Source organism: Acipenser ruthenus, chromosome 22, assembly GCF_902713425.1.
Source record: "Acipenser ruthenus chromosome 22, fAciRut3.2 maternal haplotype, whole genome shotgun sequence".
Lineage (NCBI taxonomy): Eukaryota > Metazoa > Chordata > Actinopteri > Acipenseriformes > Acipenseridae > Acipenser > Acipenser ruthenus.
Genome location: NC_081210.1, coordinates 19,288,883 through 19,304,722, shown reverse-complemented (window position 1 = coordinate 19,304,722; position 15,840 = coordinate 19,288,883). Strand labels below are relative to the sequence as shown.

Here is a 15,840-nt window from a genome sequence, read left to right as displayed (position 1 = left end):
ACGAAATGTGCATCTATATATACTGTTGTGCTGGGATTCAATTACTAATTAATTATTCACTTGAATCCCAGCACGTGAATTAATTCTGAGCAACCCCGTGCTCACATATTACATTTAACCAGCACGTGAAGTGATTTGTGCCCTCCTCGTGCCTAAATATAAATCTACATTTTTAAATACATGTGAAACACAGACCCGTTTATATCCCGTGTACCAATGACTATACACCAACATTTACACACGCACGCACCATACAACACATAATATGCACACAGGGGCGGGGCACATTGCCACATATACCCCCCCCCTGTGCAAAGCACACATGGCCTCAACGGCCACCTCCCCCCTTAAAAATCCATCAGTCCAGGACAATGTCTCGGGCTGGGAAGGGAGGCTTCAGTGGGCCCATGGCTGGCCATGCTGTCAGCACCCCTGCCGGTAGTGGCACGGCTGACAGCCTGCTGGTCCACGCCTGCAGCAAAATTGCTGCGGGGGATGCTGGTCTCCTGACCTCTCCCCCTTTCTTCGTAGCCGGTAGCTCCCCTTGGTGGGGCTCCGACCACAGTACTTCCGGCAGCGCAAGTGCTGCAGTGGGAGCAGGTCTCCGGACCTCCCCCACGATCTCCGGCAGCGAAACTGCTGCAGTGGGAGCAGGTCTCCGGACCTCCCCCACGATCTCCGGCAGCGAAACTGCTGCAGTGGGAGCAGGTCTCCGGACCTCCCCCACGATCTCCGGCAGCGAAACTGCTGCAGTGGGAGCAGGTCTCCGGACCTCCCCCACGATCTTCGTGGCCGGCAGCTCCCCTTAGTGGGGTTCCGGCCACAGTACTTCCTGCTGCGATTCGGAGCACCTGGCAACCCCAGGCGATGCGGAGCGGCTGGCAACCCCAGGTGATGCGGAGCGGCTGGCAACCCCAGGCGATGCGGGGCGGCTGGCAACCCCAGGCGATGCGGAGCGGCTGGCAACCCCAGGCGATGCCAGACAGGCATCCTTGGGCGAAGCATGGCAAGCATCCTTGGGCGAAGCGTGGCAAGCATCCTTGGGCGAAGCGTCGCAGGCATCCTTGGGCGAAGCGAGCCCGGCATCCTTGGGCGAAGCGAGGCAGGGAATCAGGACAAGCTGGGGTGCGGGTGTTGGCCCTCTTCTCGGCCTCTGCGGCCGGGCGGTTCTTCCCCATGCTTCCCTCAGCAGCCTATGCAAGGGCTGCTGAGGGCCGCCAGCTTCACGTCCTGGTCTTTCTGGTGAAAGGAGAGGCAGCTCCTGCTTCTCTCCCCCTGATGGTGATGGAGGCAGAGGCAGCTCCTGCTGCTCTGCTCCTGGCGGTGGAGGTGGCGGAGGTAGAGGCAGCTCCTGCTGCTCTGCTCCTGCCGGTGTAGGTGGCGGAGGTAGTGGCAGCTCCTGCTGCTCTGCTCCTGCCAGTGAAGGTGGCGGAGGCAGAGGCAGCTCCGACTGCTCTGCTCCTGCCGGTGAAGGTGGGAGCAGCGTGTAGTCTCCTGCCGATGGAGGTGGGAGCAGCGTGTAGTCTCCCCCTTTTTCAGGGGACTGGTGCTGCTCTGCCTCTCTTGCAGGGAACTGGTGTGGCTCCGCCTTTCTTGCAGGGAACTGGTGCGGCTCTGCCTCTGAAAGGGAAACCAGCAGGCATTCTTCCTCTGCTGGTTGTGATGGGGAAACCAGCAGGCATTCTCCCTCTGCTGGTGGAGGTGGAACCAGCAGGCATTCTTCCTCTGCTGGTGGAGGTGGAACCAGCAGGCATTCTCCCTCTGCTGGCAGCTTGGGTTCTAGGGCTGTGGAAGCCCCGACTTCCCTCTCTTCGGGCTGTGGATGCACCGACTCCTCCCTTTCGGGCTGTGGACGCACCGACTCCTCCCCTTTGGGCTGTGGACGCACCGACTCCTCCCTTTTGGGCTGTGGATGCACCGACTCCTCCCTTTTGGGCTGTGGACGCACCGACTCCCCCCTCTTGGGCTGTGGACGTTCGGGCTCCCCCCACTCAGGCGTAGGACATTCGGGCTCCTCCCACTCAGGCGTAGGACGTTCAGGCTCCTCCCACTCAGGCGTAGGACGTTCGGGCTCCTCCCGCTTGGGCTGTGGACACTCAGGCTCCTCCCACTTGGGCTGTGGAGGCAAAACCAACAGGCCTTCTTCCTCTGCTGGTGGAGACGGGGACAGCAGGTACTCCACTGCTGGTGGACCTGCTACCTGGGCTGTTGTTGTGGTTATGACCGCCTCCAGGTAGCTGAGGACCAACTCCACACCTTCCTCCCAGGTGCTTAGGGTGTGTTCCCTCTTGTAAGCCTCCCATCGCTCCCTGTCCATCAACCACAGGAACCGGATGGCTACTGGCATCGCTCAGCATTTAATAAACAGCACAGAAAATGAAAGGTTTTAACACAAAACATGGGACAGGGCACTATACGCCAAAATAAAAAGACAAACAAAACGTACTACACTTAAACAGACAGACGAACAAACACGGTGAGTGAAAACACTTCTAATTACTTTACTTTGTTTTATTTTCTCCTTCTCTCTCTCCCGTTCTCCACTCACCGAACACCCAACCCTGAGTGAAAGAAATGTGCATCTATATATACTGTTGTGCTGGGATTCAATTACTAATTAATTATTCACTTGAATCCCAGCACGTGAATTAATTCTGTGCAACCCTGTGCTCACATATTACATTAAACCAGCACGTGAAGTGATTTGTGCCCTCCTCGTGCCTAAATATAAATCTACATTTTTAAATACACGTGAAACACAGACCCGTTTATATCCCGTGTACCAATGACTATAGACCAACATTTACACACGCACGCACCATACAACACATAATATGCACACAGGGGCGGGGCACATTGCCACAGTCCTATAGATGCACCAGGAGACGTAGAAGTTTCCAGGGTATTTGTCACAGGACGAATCGACAATCTGCTAATGGCAATCTGCTAACCTCAGGTTATGCCTTTGGTTTTGCTACTTATTCAGGACAAGGTATTGAAAGTAAGTCTTTATTAAGGAACCATTAAGATTTATTTCACATTAGTTATGGTACCTTTCACATAAACATGCACAGAGGTAAACAGATCAGTGTGGTTCTGATATGCACACTTGTAGGTGCCTGTAAATTCTGCTGTAGCTCTGGTTGTGAAGTGGCTGTATTTTCCATACTTCCTCTCCAGTTTCTGGTGTTTTGCCAGCCTTGTGATCCAGGTCACATCCTCATTCCCCTCACAGTAAAGGCTCAGCTGCTGCCCCACATTCAGGACTAATTCTGAGACATTTGGGTTAATAACTGGCAGGTTCAAACCTATAAAGAAACAAAATATGTTATGTATTTACTGGTTTACAATGTGTTATGATACTATAGATTATGAAAGCGTTGGAAAACATCTTTATGACATGCAATGCAATCTTAAATAAGAAAAATAGTCAATGAGCTCTTATGTCTAACATACTGCATATCATGTGCTCTTTTCCTCTTTTAGCAACCCCCCTGACACTGTAGGGTTGGGGGAAGACTACCACTTTTCTGGATATATTTAAAAATACGGGTTCATAACCTAGAGTCCAGCAGTTATACTGTAGTTTGCCTTTACTACAGATACGTGGCATACATTTCTGTGATTGTGGATGGAACATACATTAATAAAAGTATTTAACAACGTTCTTGTCCTGATATGTCCTTGTCCTTGTACTTATGTGAAATGTAAGTACAATGTAACTACACAGTTTTAAATGTACCTGTATTCTGTATTCTCCCTACTTCATAGTTAAAGTGTAGGAGAAGGGAGGATGGTTAAGTACTGAGGCACAGCAGTTTTTCTCTAAAGGAGCAGGAGAGCTCCCTGAACACAGCAGCGGCCGCAGAAACATTAGGAAACACATTGCAAAGGCGCAGCTCAATTCAGATTTCAATTCCTGTTTACCTCTCGCTTCTGCTTTTACCCTTCATCATGAAAGATTCAAGCACTCGTCAAAGCTCTCTTTTTACTTGGTTAGAGTTATCAAGACATGCTGTTCTTTTCCATCTACTCGACGGCACATTTACTCCCAGTGTTTTACCTTTTGATAATAATACATATTTTTTATTATACTTTTAATAAAATATGCCAATCTGAAGGTAAGCATCCCAACTGCATATCCTGTACGTTAGGGTGTGGGTATCCCATTGTTTAAAAGATGTGCAGTTTGAGAGAGATGATTTCCAATAGTGGGGTGATAATGGACTGCATTTCCAAGTGAAATATATCATTTGATGTCCATCACAGATGGGCTGAATCACTACCCGAATGTTCTATCTAAGGGCCATTAAAAGTTATCAGTCCAATTTACAACAAAATGTTACTAACAGTACAGGAACAAATCCCTCTTCCCAATGCTGATTACTGACATAATAGTGGTGCTCATCAGTCTTCATTCATGTAGTAAATCTGAACACCACATTGTAGCTTTAATGAACAGACTATAGCATGTCTTTAAGAGGGTTAAGAAGATTTCATCTTTATTTTGCAATGTGTGTGACTAAGAAGTGAAGACTAATGCAATCCAGTAGTAGACTAGAGGTCAATAGCTTTACTTTGTCAATTACCCTTCAATCAGAATCTTCTGAAGAAATGCACTCTTTGAGCCCTCAAGTCATCTCATAAATATGTCCTGAATTACTATGCAGTCCAACCCTGCTGACTTTGGACAATACTAATCCCAACAAGATTAACAAATTAGGAACCAATCCCCCATATAGCTCAGAGTCCCAGTTGTTTTGACTTTCAAGTTGTGTTTCATGTTTTCAGGTTACAAAATTGGGTGGAATGAAAAAATAGAAGTGTTAAATTGGGTCTCTGCATATGCACAGAGATCAAGTAAAATCAGGTCTTAAAAACAAAACAAAAACAGCTGCTTTACTTCTTAATGTACTGCCATTTGATACGCTTATTAACAAGGAACTACCTTTATTGTTTTTACACAAATAAACAAATAATTCTAATGTTTTAAGAAAGTGTCCTTGATTTATAATACATGCACAACATTAATGAAAGGATCTGTCAGGTTAATAACAGCATTTCAGGTTCAACCTTAGTTTTAGAAATTCCATTCGGAAGGTTAGAATCCCAGCTTTACTCTAAAATCAGAACCCCTAATCATCAATCTCTTCTAATTACTAATTAGATGTAACTAAACCTCAGTAAATAAAAGGATAGTACAGTACACCACTCAGACATACCACTATAGAAAATAGAAATACACACATGCATTTAAGCATAATATATTGTATAACATTGTGCTGGCCACATTCTTCATGCGCATGTAAATAAGTTGTGGTGCACTTTGTTATGTTGCTGTGATTCCTGAAGATCCTGTGGATGAATATGGCATGTCTCGCTGCTAATTGTGAGCCTCTGGTCTGAAAGCTCAACAGGGAGCCTTTCTGGGTGAATCTGTGTTTATTAATGTGAAATACAGAGGGGCCAGCTTACTAGGTTTGCGCATCAATGACAAGTTTGTGCCAATATCTATGAGGGAAAATATGTAGTGTGATCCTGTATACACCCTTAATTGACCTTGTATATTCGCAGTTTTACATTTTAAATGTTTTATTTTTTTTAAAAAAAGTTTTGTTTACTATATTTTCTGACTAACCTTGAAGCAATGTAAAGACGAATTAAATTATTAATTAAATCTTTATTTTTGTTGTGGTCAGAAAATAAAAAATGCTGTAAGAAATGGAAACTATAAAAACCTAATTTAAGTTCTACATGCATGTAAACATAATGCAATTAAGATTTTTTTTTTACAATGTTTTAACAAAAAAAACTCCAAAATGAATCAATTCACAAAACCTCTGTACCTCAGGAATTGCTGATTTTTCAATTGCCTAACTGAATTGTGACACTATCCTAGTGATTGTAATTACCAGTTACAATTCAGGAATTCCACATTTTGTGCAAAACTGACGTTTAAAAAGTTTTGTATGAGTTGTAAAAGATTGGTTGCCGAATGCATAAAACCCAGAAAACGTGGGCAGATTAATGCTCCTGTGTATTGAATTTTCACATTTTACATTTCCTCAAGGGACTCGCAAAACAAAGACGTTTAAACAGCTTGCTGATGCCATCCTCCCTTTGCCTTAAAACACTGCTGATGATTATTACAGTATCCGATTTGCAATGTTACAGTGCTGGCATGCACTATTCAGTACAGTTTGGGTTTCTGCTTCAGGCACCCTGGTCTGTTTAAGAGTGGGACGGTGTGACAGCTCTTCCTTAGAGCAGCGATACAGTTACAAAGGGATGACCTTCAAACAAGAGGCAATTCCCACAAACAAGTTCAAAACATCAAGCAACAAAATACACCTCGGCTACAGAAGTGACTGAAGGCTATATTAATGTCATGTTGTTCATGATAATGTTGTACCACATCATTCTATCCCCCACTCCTCCTGGGTAAGTTTATATTCAAGCTCCATCTTGAGTCTGGATGCCACGATCACTTTAAATGCAGCAATCACATCCCCTGTCAGAACATCAGTTACTTTATTTTTCCTGCTTTTAATGATTGCTAGTTTGTCTTGCCTCACTAAAAAATGTGCCAGGCACTTATTCTTTGCCCTTTTGAAGGACCTCACCCCAAAAATAAACAGTGTTTCACAAAAAAGTACCTCAAGACCCCTAAACATATCTACCAAAAGCCCAAACAGTGGCTGCAGTCTGGGGCAGTACATAAAACAATGAAACACATTCTCTCTCTGCAAACAGTAGGGGCACTTGTCTTCAACTCCTGGCTTAATAATCGCCATAAAGGAGTTTGGCTAAGATAGTGTGTAGCACTCTCCATTGTAAATCCCTGACATTTTTCTTAAGTGGTGACTTATACAGTCCCCTGTACAACAACCACAAGTGCAAAATTCAGCAACTTATGTCATCCAGGGACAGTAGAAGGGAGACATTCTGCTAATTCCGGGGTACAGAAGCTTGTACCTCTGATGTGCACCGACAGTATTTTGGACAGTGCAGACTTCTTTAGGAGATAGAGCTTTTGTGGTTTAGACTACTGACGCTTCATGGTCCCTTGGCTTGAAGAGTGCTCATGAGAAACCAGTATTATTCCTTAGTACAGGGAAAGCTGTACGTAATAACTTATGAATAAAGCTAAGAGTCTCTATAGAGAGACCAAATCTTGTTGTTATTATTTTATTATTATTTGTTTATTTAGCATACGCCTTTATCCAAGGCGACTTACAGAGACTAGGGTGTGTGAACTATGCATCAGCTGCAGAGTCACTTACAATTACGTCTCACCCGAAAGACGGAGCACAAGGAGGTTAAGTGACTTGCTCAGGGTCACACAATGAGTAAGTGGCTGAGGTGGGATTTGAACTGAGGACCTCCTGGTTACAAGCCCTTTTCTTTAACCACTGGACCACTGGACCACCTTGTTACAGGATAGCGCTGTGGCCCAAGATGTTACAGGCAAGAATTAGAGACTCAGACAGAAGCTGCAGTTCAAGGGTTAAAGCACACATTTATAACACAAACTGAAACCAAATAAACAGGCATGGGGGTCAAATTAAAAGGGTTAACAAAAGACGAATCAGGAGGATGGGCATTGGCCTTCACTACCTTCAACAAACCAACAAACCAACACACAACACACAACACACAACACACAACACACAACACACAACACACAACACACAACACACAACACACAACAAAGGCTTTCTGGCTCTTTTTATACATGTGGCCACTCCCCAATTATCTCTCAATTATCTAATTGGGGAATGGCCACACCTGTGATTGTTGGCAGGGACAGATTTAACCCCATCCCTGCCAACCTTACATTCCTGCACACACACACTATTTACATTTGTAAGGCTTTCACTCTGCCACACTGATACTTATAAGGTGCTTTGATCTTCTTATACACCACTCCACCCTTATATGTACCAGACTGTAACACCACTGGTTTTTCAGAAAACAACAGCACATTAAGATTCAACGCTGTAATGAGAACTTTCAAAGATCAGTAAACTAAAAAAAGCAGAGAGAGACTAAAGCTGAATAAATCACAGTAAGAAGTCTATTGACTTCCCCCTAAAATGGAGCTACTATCAATATAGAAGTACATTTTAAGGGTCAATCAGCACTTTTTTTTACATCCATATATTATAATGCAGAAGTTAGACATGCAATACTGTGCAAAAAAAACATGAATTCCAGTATTTACTATCTTATGTAGCCTTTTCACCTTCAAGACACCAAGGGTTATCTTAACAAATGTGACCCAGCCCAGTGCACTATAATACCTTCTTGGGTCACTTCTGGGTCAGTTGTTTGTCTATGACGCGACCTTCAAGTGTGTACTGTTGTACAGTTATCTTTATACCATAGAATTACTATTTGGTGATTGCCAGACTGACACTGAGCTATGGCATTGAGAATCATTTTGTATATGATGCATATAATGTGCATTAAAAGATAATGTACCACAAAGTACTAAAGTAACCTTTACTCCTTCACTGCTTCTTTGTTTCGAATTCTTTCAGTCAAAGGAATTATTGTTTTTACTTTAACGTCGCATTTTGGATGAAAAAAAAGCATATTAAATGATTTTCCATCAAATGTATCATTGGAGAATCATAAGAGGTATGTCTTTCCTATTCAATCCCCCCTTGTTCTCTCAAGACAATGTTTTGGTGTTGTTTTGTTGTTTTTTGTCCATCACAAGCTGTCAATACTGATATGGCTGCGTGGGACAAATTGTCTGAATGCACCACATTCGGTAGTGTCAGGAATTCTCCTTCATGCACACCCTGTTCTACATAATACATAGCTATTGTATAAAGAATCATTGAAGGCAGGTTAGATTGTGGGTTGCAAAAGTAGATACAGAAGCCACTGTGAAGGTATTATGTTACCACACTGCAGCAGCACTTGGAAAATACAGATTTTTTTTCATATTGTACAGTTGTCCCACATTCCAAGAGCTCATTTTTTTGTAAATAAAAGTGATACATTACCCTCTAATAGACTGTAACCAGAACTTCCCAAAGGGCAGTAATACACAAAAAACAGTAGCTTAGAGTAACCTGTGCTCTTGTTCTCTGCTTGTTTGTGACTGAGGTTTTTGTTCAACCTCAACCCATTAATTTGGAACCTTAACATACATAGCTGGTTTCACACAACCCCCATTAGCACTAAATAGCAGTCTAAGATTCGTATTGATCAGCATCTTTGAAACCAGCCGACATGCAACTAATTTGAATCTTTTTTCTGGTGTTTCTGTTGAAAAAGGCTAAATTATAATTAGAATTATAATTACAATTGCAATTACAGCTTCATTATGTCTATTTTTACTGTCATGATGGTCGTGTCGTGTTGAGTTGGGGGGGGGGGGGTACGTCTATTATATGATAGAGTGTTTTTTGCGTATGACTCCTCCCATGTGTGTGATGCGTATGACCCCCCACCGAGACGAGCGACCCGCTGAACAGTTTCCAAATGCTGACAAGTATGCAAAAAAGTTACATAAATAGCTATACACATTAACATGTTTACTCTATTTATTATACCAAGCAGTAATCACAGACACAAATACAGAAACATACTATATAAAATGTTTTTCAAACAAACAGGGTCACTAAAAGTGGTTGAAAGTATGAGAAGAATGTTCACTCAATGATTCAGCTTGGCAAGGTGTGTTTATTGAGCTGTAATTGATCAATTACAGTATATGGTCATTACACAATTACAAATACTATTAGGCAGGTGAGGTTCAACTACAATTAGAATTACAATTACATTGTAATTCCAATTACACAATTACAATTGGAATGGGCCCAGGTCTGATCTAGATAGATCCATAAGTGAAACCGTACCGTCGGTCATACAGGAGATTTGGTGTGTTAGCAAGAGGAACAGCCTCTTCTCGTTTCCAGCACTTTCTATATTCTCATGAGAAAATCAATGCTTAGTCTTAGTTAAAGATTCACGCCGTAACTGGACTTTGAAAAATTCACAGCCCTTTTAATCTGCTGTGCTTGCTTACAATGACAATCCTTTTTTTTCAGAGTCACTTTTCTAGTTTACAAAGGAAAAAGACCACATAATCTAATTGAACTTTAGCACTATTCACAATTCAGAAAACTAAATGAACCTTTGTAGTCAGTCCTGTCACGCAACAGGCTGTAAACAGAAGCTTGCAGCTATTTCAAAGCTCGGTGAATAGTGTGGGCTAACTCATGGGCCACTAATTGATTTTACACATTAAAGCATCTGCTTAAACTGCTAATGTGGTTTCACTTGGGGAGTGGGGGGTGCAGGGGGATGTTGACTGATAGACTGGAGATTTTTCTCCTCAAGGTTGAACACCTATCCTTCACAAACTTGAAGAACATTGTTCTGTATGACACTCCCTCCCACCCTCTCCCCACCAGTAGCTACTATCCTCTGCAATGCTAGTTCACCATATCTTAAGCCCTCTGGTGTCAGGATTTTAAACATTGCAATACAATATAGTGCTAACAAGGCAAACAAACAAGCAATACATCCATACTCACAAAATACACTCATCAAACCTAACATTTTTGGGAACAGGGGCTCTTGAAATCACTCTTAAAAATAATGGCTTTAAATTCATGTTGAATATAGCAATGATTTAGCAGGCCATTGGGCCATTGACAGAAGCTGTATCAAACACCAACATTGCCCCATTCTGAAATATCCATGCTGGGGTGCAGTACTCCATTAACTTATTATTTGTATGAAGGGAAAATCAAAAACTGTCACCACTTGCTTTTCAGATCAAATAATGTTTTTCTTACCTTGGGCTGCAGTGCAATGCAGAATCGCTAAGGTTAAAACCCACCGATGCATCCTGTCGCCAAAGCAGAAGTACACTCAGGATCTTTCCAGTCGCAGAATGGACAACTATCTCTTCAGACACTTGATGAAAATGATGACTCTGAGGATTCGGTTCTCAACTCTTAGCCAACTTCTCCTTTTTTTCCACAACGGTTAGGAAATCAGCATCAAAAATAGGATTCCTTAAAAAAAAAAAAAAAAAAAAAAAAAGATTACAAATGCATTATGGATGTGTCTAGTTGAGGCTTCTAGAATGGAATAGAAGCTTTGTTTCCAGTTGATAAAAGTTCAAAAATGTCACTGGGAAATGTTCAGGTTACCCTGAAAACTGTATTAGAACCTGAACCAGACCACATTATTATTAGCAATGGAAACACAGGCATGTCAACCCCTAAGTGTTCATACCAGTGAGACCCCTGTTGAAAAACCTTGGGGGGGTGGGGGTGCTGGTAACAGATCAAGATATTTGCACATGGCTGACAGCTACGCCACTAACATAGACTTAAGGGCTATGCACACTGGGAGTGAAGCAAACGACACAAACACAGCAGGAGTACAAAAAAAACCCCACAACTGTAGCTAGTCATGAAAAGAAAATACTGTACTGTTTGCTTTTGCTCCTTTTGTGGAGACTAAATAAAATAAATAAAACACATAAATAGTCTGGGTGCACCACACACTAAAAAAATGACATTTAACAGTGAATGTTTATATGTGATCTGGTTTAACGTGTAAATGATTAAAAAAAGAATACATCTACACATATTTCTTTGTAAATACTGAGTACAAGTTTAATTTTTTTTTAATTGATTTTCATTTTTAATAAAATCTTCAGTTAGTATGTGAAAGTGATTATTATTATTGGTCAACATTATTAAAACAAAGAAGCATCATTTTACAGAAATACAAAACCAGTGTGTGGCGCTCCCCTTTGACTAAAATTAAGGTGAAATAAAGCGAGATAGACATACCATCAATTTCCAATTGTTCTGTTATTTCTTACCATATGCTGTCTTTCTTTTTATTGTGTTTATAACCACTGACACTGGCACCATAAAGAACATTATATTTTTCGACTTTAATAATTAAATTATCATTGATGTCCATTTCTCTTTTATTTCTGTGGTAATTTCTGCGTGAACAAGACAGTGACAGTCTGACAACCTCTCCTTCGACTCTGTCGAGTAATGATGTGTTGTACAGAAACAGAGAAGGCTTGCGCAGACAAACCATCACTTTGAGAGAAGACAATTCTATCTTTGGAGTAAGGGTGGAGTTTGCGTAGCAGCTACAGGAATATAGAATGGTAATGAAATAATATACTTGGACATACTTGGATTTACCGCTGTATCATGTATAAAGGGTTTCGCAGCCTCGCAAACAATAACAAACTTATACACAAACGTGAGAATCCATTGTCGTGAGACTCTGAAAATTGTCAAAAACCGGGTAAACCTTGAAACTTGACATCCATGGAAACACAATGGATTAGAAACAAATATTGCTCCATGGTTTGGATACGGAGCACACAATTCAATATTATAAGGTTGAAATTATAATTAATACTTTTGTTTAATGAATCTTTTTGACTTCCTGCTAGACCACTTGGCAATCTGTAATTAATGACAATGGCTGTTGTTACTTTATTAATAAAGCAAACCCCGTCACAGTACCTTAAAAAACAATCTTTAGTGGACAATGTGTTCTACCTGTGGCATGGGACTGCTTCACTCTGACCTGACAGAGAGGAACTCAAACTCAAACTCGTTAATTGATTGCCACTTGTATATAAAGGGAATGGTGCATCTCCTAATCACAGTGCTCAAGGGAGGCAGGGGCCTGTGCACTGTGGTATTTTTTGCTGAGAGCTTGAGTGAAAATATCTGGCCCAGCTATAGGACCGATATCTTGTGTTTTTAATGAAAGTGTGCCACCTGATGATGAACAGAATTTCCTGTGTGTGACTTCTGCCTGACCTTCGGCTAACCTGACATGCTGCCAAATTTTTAATTGAAAATGAACTATAGTTAAAAATGAAAAGCTATTGTTGATGCTACCTGTAATTTCTTAGTCAACTTTTGGTAATTAATGAAGTTTGAAAAACATTTTTTAAAGACTTTAGTAAATGGGTTTGAATCCTGCTTGCGCCAAGTTTCTGATCTTCATATCAGTGTTAATTATAGGAACGATGCATATATCTAAAATGTATAGTTTGTGTTCCTGCTTCTAATCATACTTTGAAAGGGTGTGATTTGCCCTTTAGTGGGTTTGAATTGATGCAACATAGATTCCAAAAGGAGATCCTGTAAAACAAAAGTATTCACTCAAGACTGTGGAATATGAAAAACGTATTTGATGCTACATCCCTCAATGCTTGCTGTATAATAGAAAGTAAATTAGTTTAGCACCAAAACAACTGTTATTATTTGTAATGAAAAACTGACAGAATGAAACTGTACAAAATGAAACTGAGACTTACCTTAAAATAGCCAGGTACTTCTTGTTTCAGAGTAGCACGTTTCAGTTGTCTGTGTAATGTAAGATCATAGGGTTCCTGTCTCTTCCTTGCTAAAGATTCTGTTAAAATAGTTGAGGCAGACTGTTGTTCTGTACTATATGGCATACACTTTATAACTGCACAGTGTACAGAACAATTGGAGCGAGTCAAAGAAATTGACACAGCTAAGCTTAACATGTGGTTTGTTGATTGCCTATGACCCATAAAAAGCTCAAGCGTGTTGAGAAAACGAATTAATTTATGTTCTGTTTAGAAAAAAAAAAAACTGTTAAAAAGACCTCATGACATGGTTTGTCAAGATCTTTTTTAAGATTGTGTGGCATATGATATTATTTGTCAGCACAATTGCCTGCACGTTAAAACTGCTTTAGGTATGGTTGTTATCTGAAGACTCTGAATGTGATGCCTAACATCTACGATAATAAATCATTACGGGGTCTATTTTAATAGTCTAAACCACGGGTCTCCAATCCTGGTCCTGGAGGGCCGGTATCCCTAAATTATTAATTGGACCAATTAAGTTTCTAATAAGCACTTAGTTGGTCCAATTAAGTAATTCAGAGTACTGTTGGAACAAAAAACAGGAGGGACCGGCCCTCCAGGACCAAGATTGGAGACCCCTGGTCTAAACAGTGGAAGATCTTAATACTGTCACTCTTTTATATATTAATCTGCTGGTGTTTCTCCTTGGGCTGATATATTGACTCACTAACATTACCACTGTACAGCCATTTATTGTATTGCCAAAAGTTTTGCATCACCCTATAAAATTAACAAATTTTGCTTCATAAAGTCAAATGAAACCTGATAAATAATATTACATTAACACATTGAATTACATACCGCTTTGTGTTCTTCCATATACTTAACAGAAAACTGACAAAAATTGAAAAAATATGACATTTCGAAATCTAACATAAAATACTGTACTACTAGTATGGCTTCCGGTAGACTTTTCCAATATCATTTTGTAGTTTCTTTGATTACATGATGTTAAATAAAATAATTAAATTATGTTCATATGTTTTTTTTTTATTATGTATCAATCCTAAAATTCTAGGCAATGCAAAATATTTGGCCATAGCTGTATATACAATAAGGCCCACAAAACAAAAATCATATTTATAAAATGTAGGATGGCTGTATTTAGTTATACTATGGTTTAGATAATTAAAATAGACCACAACGTCACTTTCAGGGGATTAGATACACATTCCATAATACTCTAGTGTTAGGGGTGTCCAATCACAGTCCTGGAGGGCCATTAAAAGGTACAATGTTAGGGTTGTCTGGGTGGAGGGGTTACTATGACCGATTGAACAATTTCGAAAAGGGCTAGACAAAGACCAGAACTGGAACAGCCCATTTTGGCCACCCTTGTTCCAGTACTTATTTTGCAATGGACAAGAGGACATGATCTACAGAAACCTCATTTTTAAATGAGGAATGCCAGTATTAGTTTACATTAAAACTATACAAATATATCTGACTCTTCCTTGAACCAAAAATAATTCATAACAATTTTAATATGTACAGATTCCCTGATCTTCTGATAAGCAGAAAGTATCTGCATAATTCACACATTGTCGGTTATTCGTGAATACTGTAGACGCAAAGTTTGGCCACCAGTGGGTTGTTCAATAATGTCAACATTTAAGTAGAATGGAAAGCAATGCAAAACAACAATGTTGCATGAATCACCTTGTAAATATTCGTCATTCAGTATCTTCACTTACAGCACATTATTTTTCAATAAACCTGTAAAGCTTCAAGTTCTTTTTTACTTGTTAATTATTTATTAGTTGCTGCATGATTGGTGATGATGTTATTTATTTCCCTGAATGGTTCTTTCATTGCACCATATCAGAAGCATTTCCCTTTGCATTCATGTTCAACCATTTACTGCACAGGAGATTGCAAAATAGCAGTGGTCTCGCTTCTGTTTTGTGGAGCTTTTAATTCGCTCTGTATCCTTCCTATGCCATTTGGTATTTCACAACCACTCATGACATAATGTGAGGTTTCCATTAAATGTACATGTCTATTTTTTCTGTTTACAAAGATGGGCAAAGTAGGCCCTTCCTGACAAGTCTTTGTCCCAGCTGTGTTCTTAATTGTTGACTTGCACCAATTAAACCTTCACCCAGGTCCTAAAGCAATTAACTACACTGGATATATATATAGAGAGCGAGAGAGAGCGAGAGTACACCTTGAACATTCACTGAGTGTTGATTAACACTATAGAACAGGTTGCTTGCTCCAGTTGGGACCCCACAGATTACCTGCTGTGGGTATGGGTTGGATTTCACAATGTGCACTCATTTCACAGTCTTTCACTAATTTGTTCATCTTGACTTGAGTTTCTGGAGATCATGTAACTTCCAAGTAACCTCTAATCCATACAGTAGCAGGAATCCTCTATAGAAACATTTAAAGAGCTTCAGATTTAGTCCTCAATTATT

At 40.7% G+C, this 15,840-nt stretch overlaps 1 protein-coding gene across 4 annotated transcripts in view; it reads right to left on the bottom strand.

Annotated features, from left to right (window-relative positions):
• Positions 1 to 15,840, bottom strand: part of LOC117431496 (macrophage colony-stimulating factor 1 receptor 1) — a 41,119-nt gene that overhangs the window by 24,391 nt on the left and 888 nt on the right. For 2 of the 4 annotated variants that reach the window (XM_058996076.1, XM_058996079.1), the window contains exons 2-4: positions 13,340 to 13,437; positions 10,821 to 11,042; positions 3,054 to 3,308 (exon numbers count right to left, since the gene is read on the bottom strand). In XM_058996076.1, the coding sequence (XP_058852059.1) occupies positions 3,054 to 3,308; positions 10,821 to 10,872 (307 nt within the window). In that variant the 5' untranslated portion in view covers positions 10,873 to 11,042; positions 13,340 to 13,437. The remainder of the gene's footprint in view (positions 1 to 3,053; positions 3,309 to 10,820; positions 11,043 to 13,339; positions 13,438 to 15,840) is intronic. The other 2 variants (XM_058996080.1, XM_058996077.1) reach the window with 2 other exon arrangements.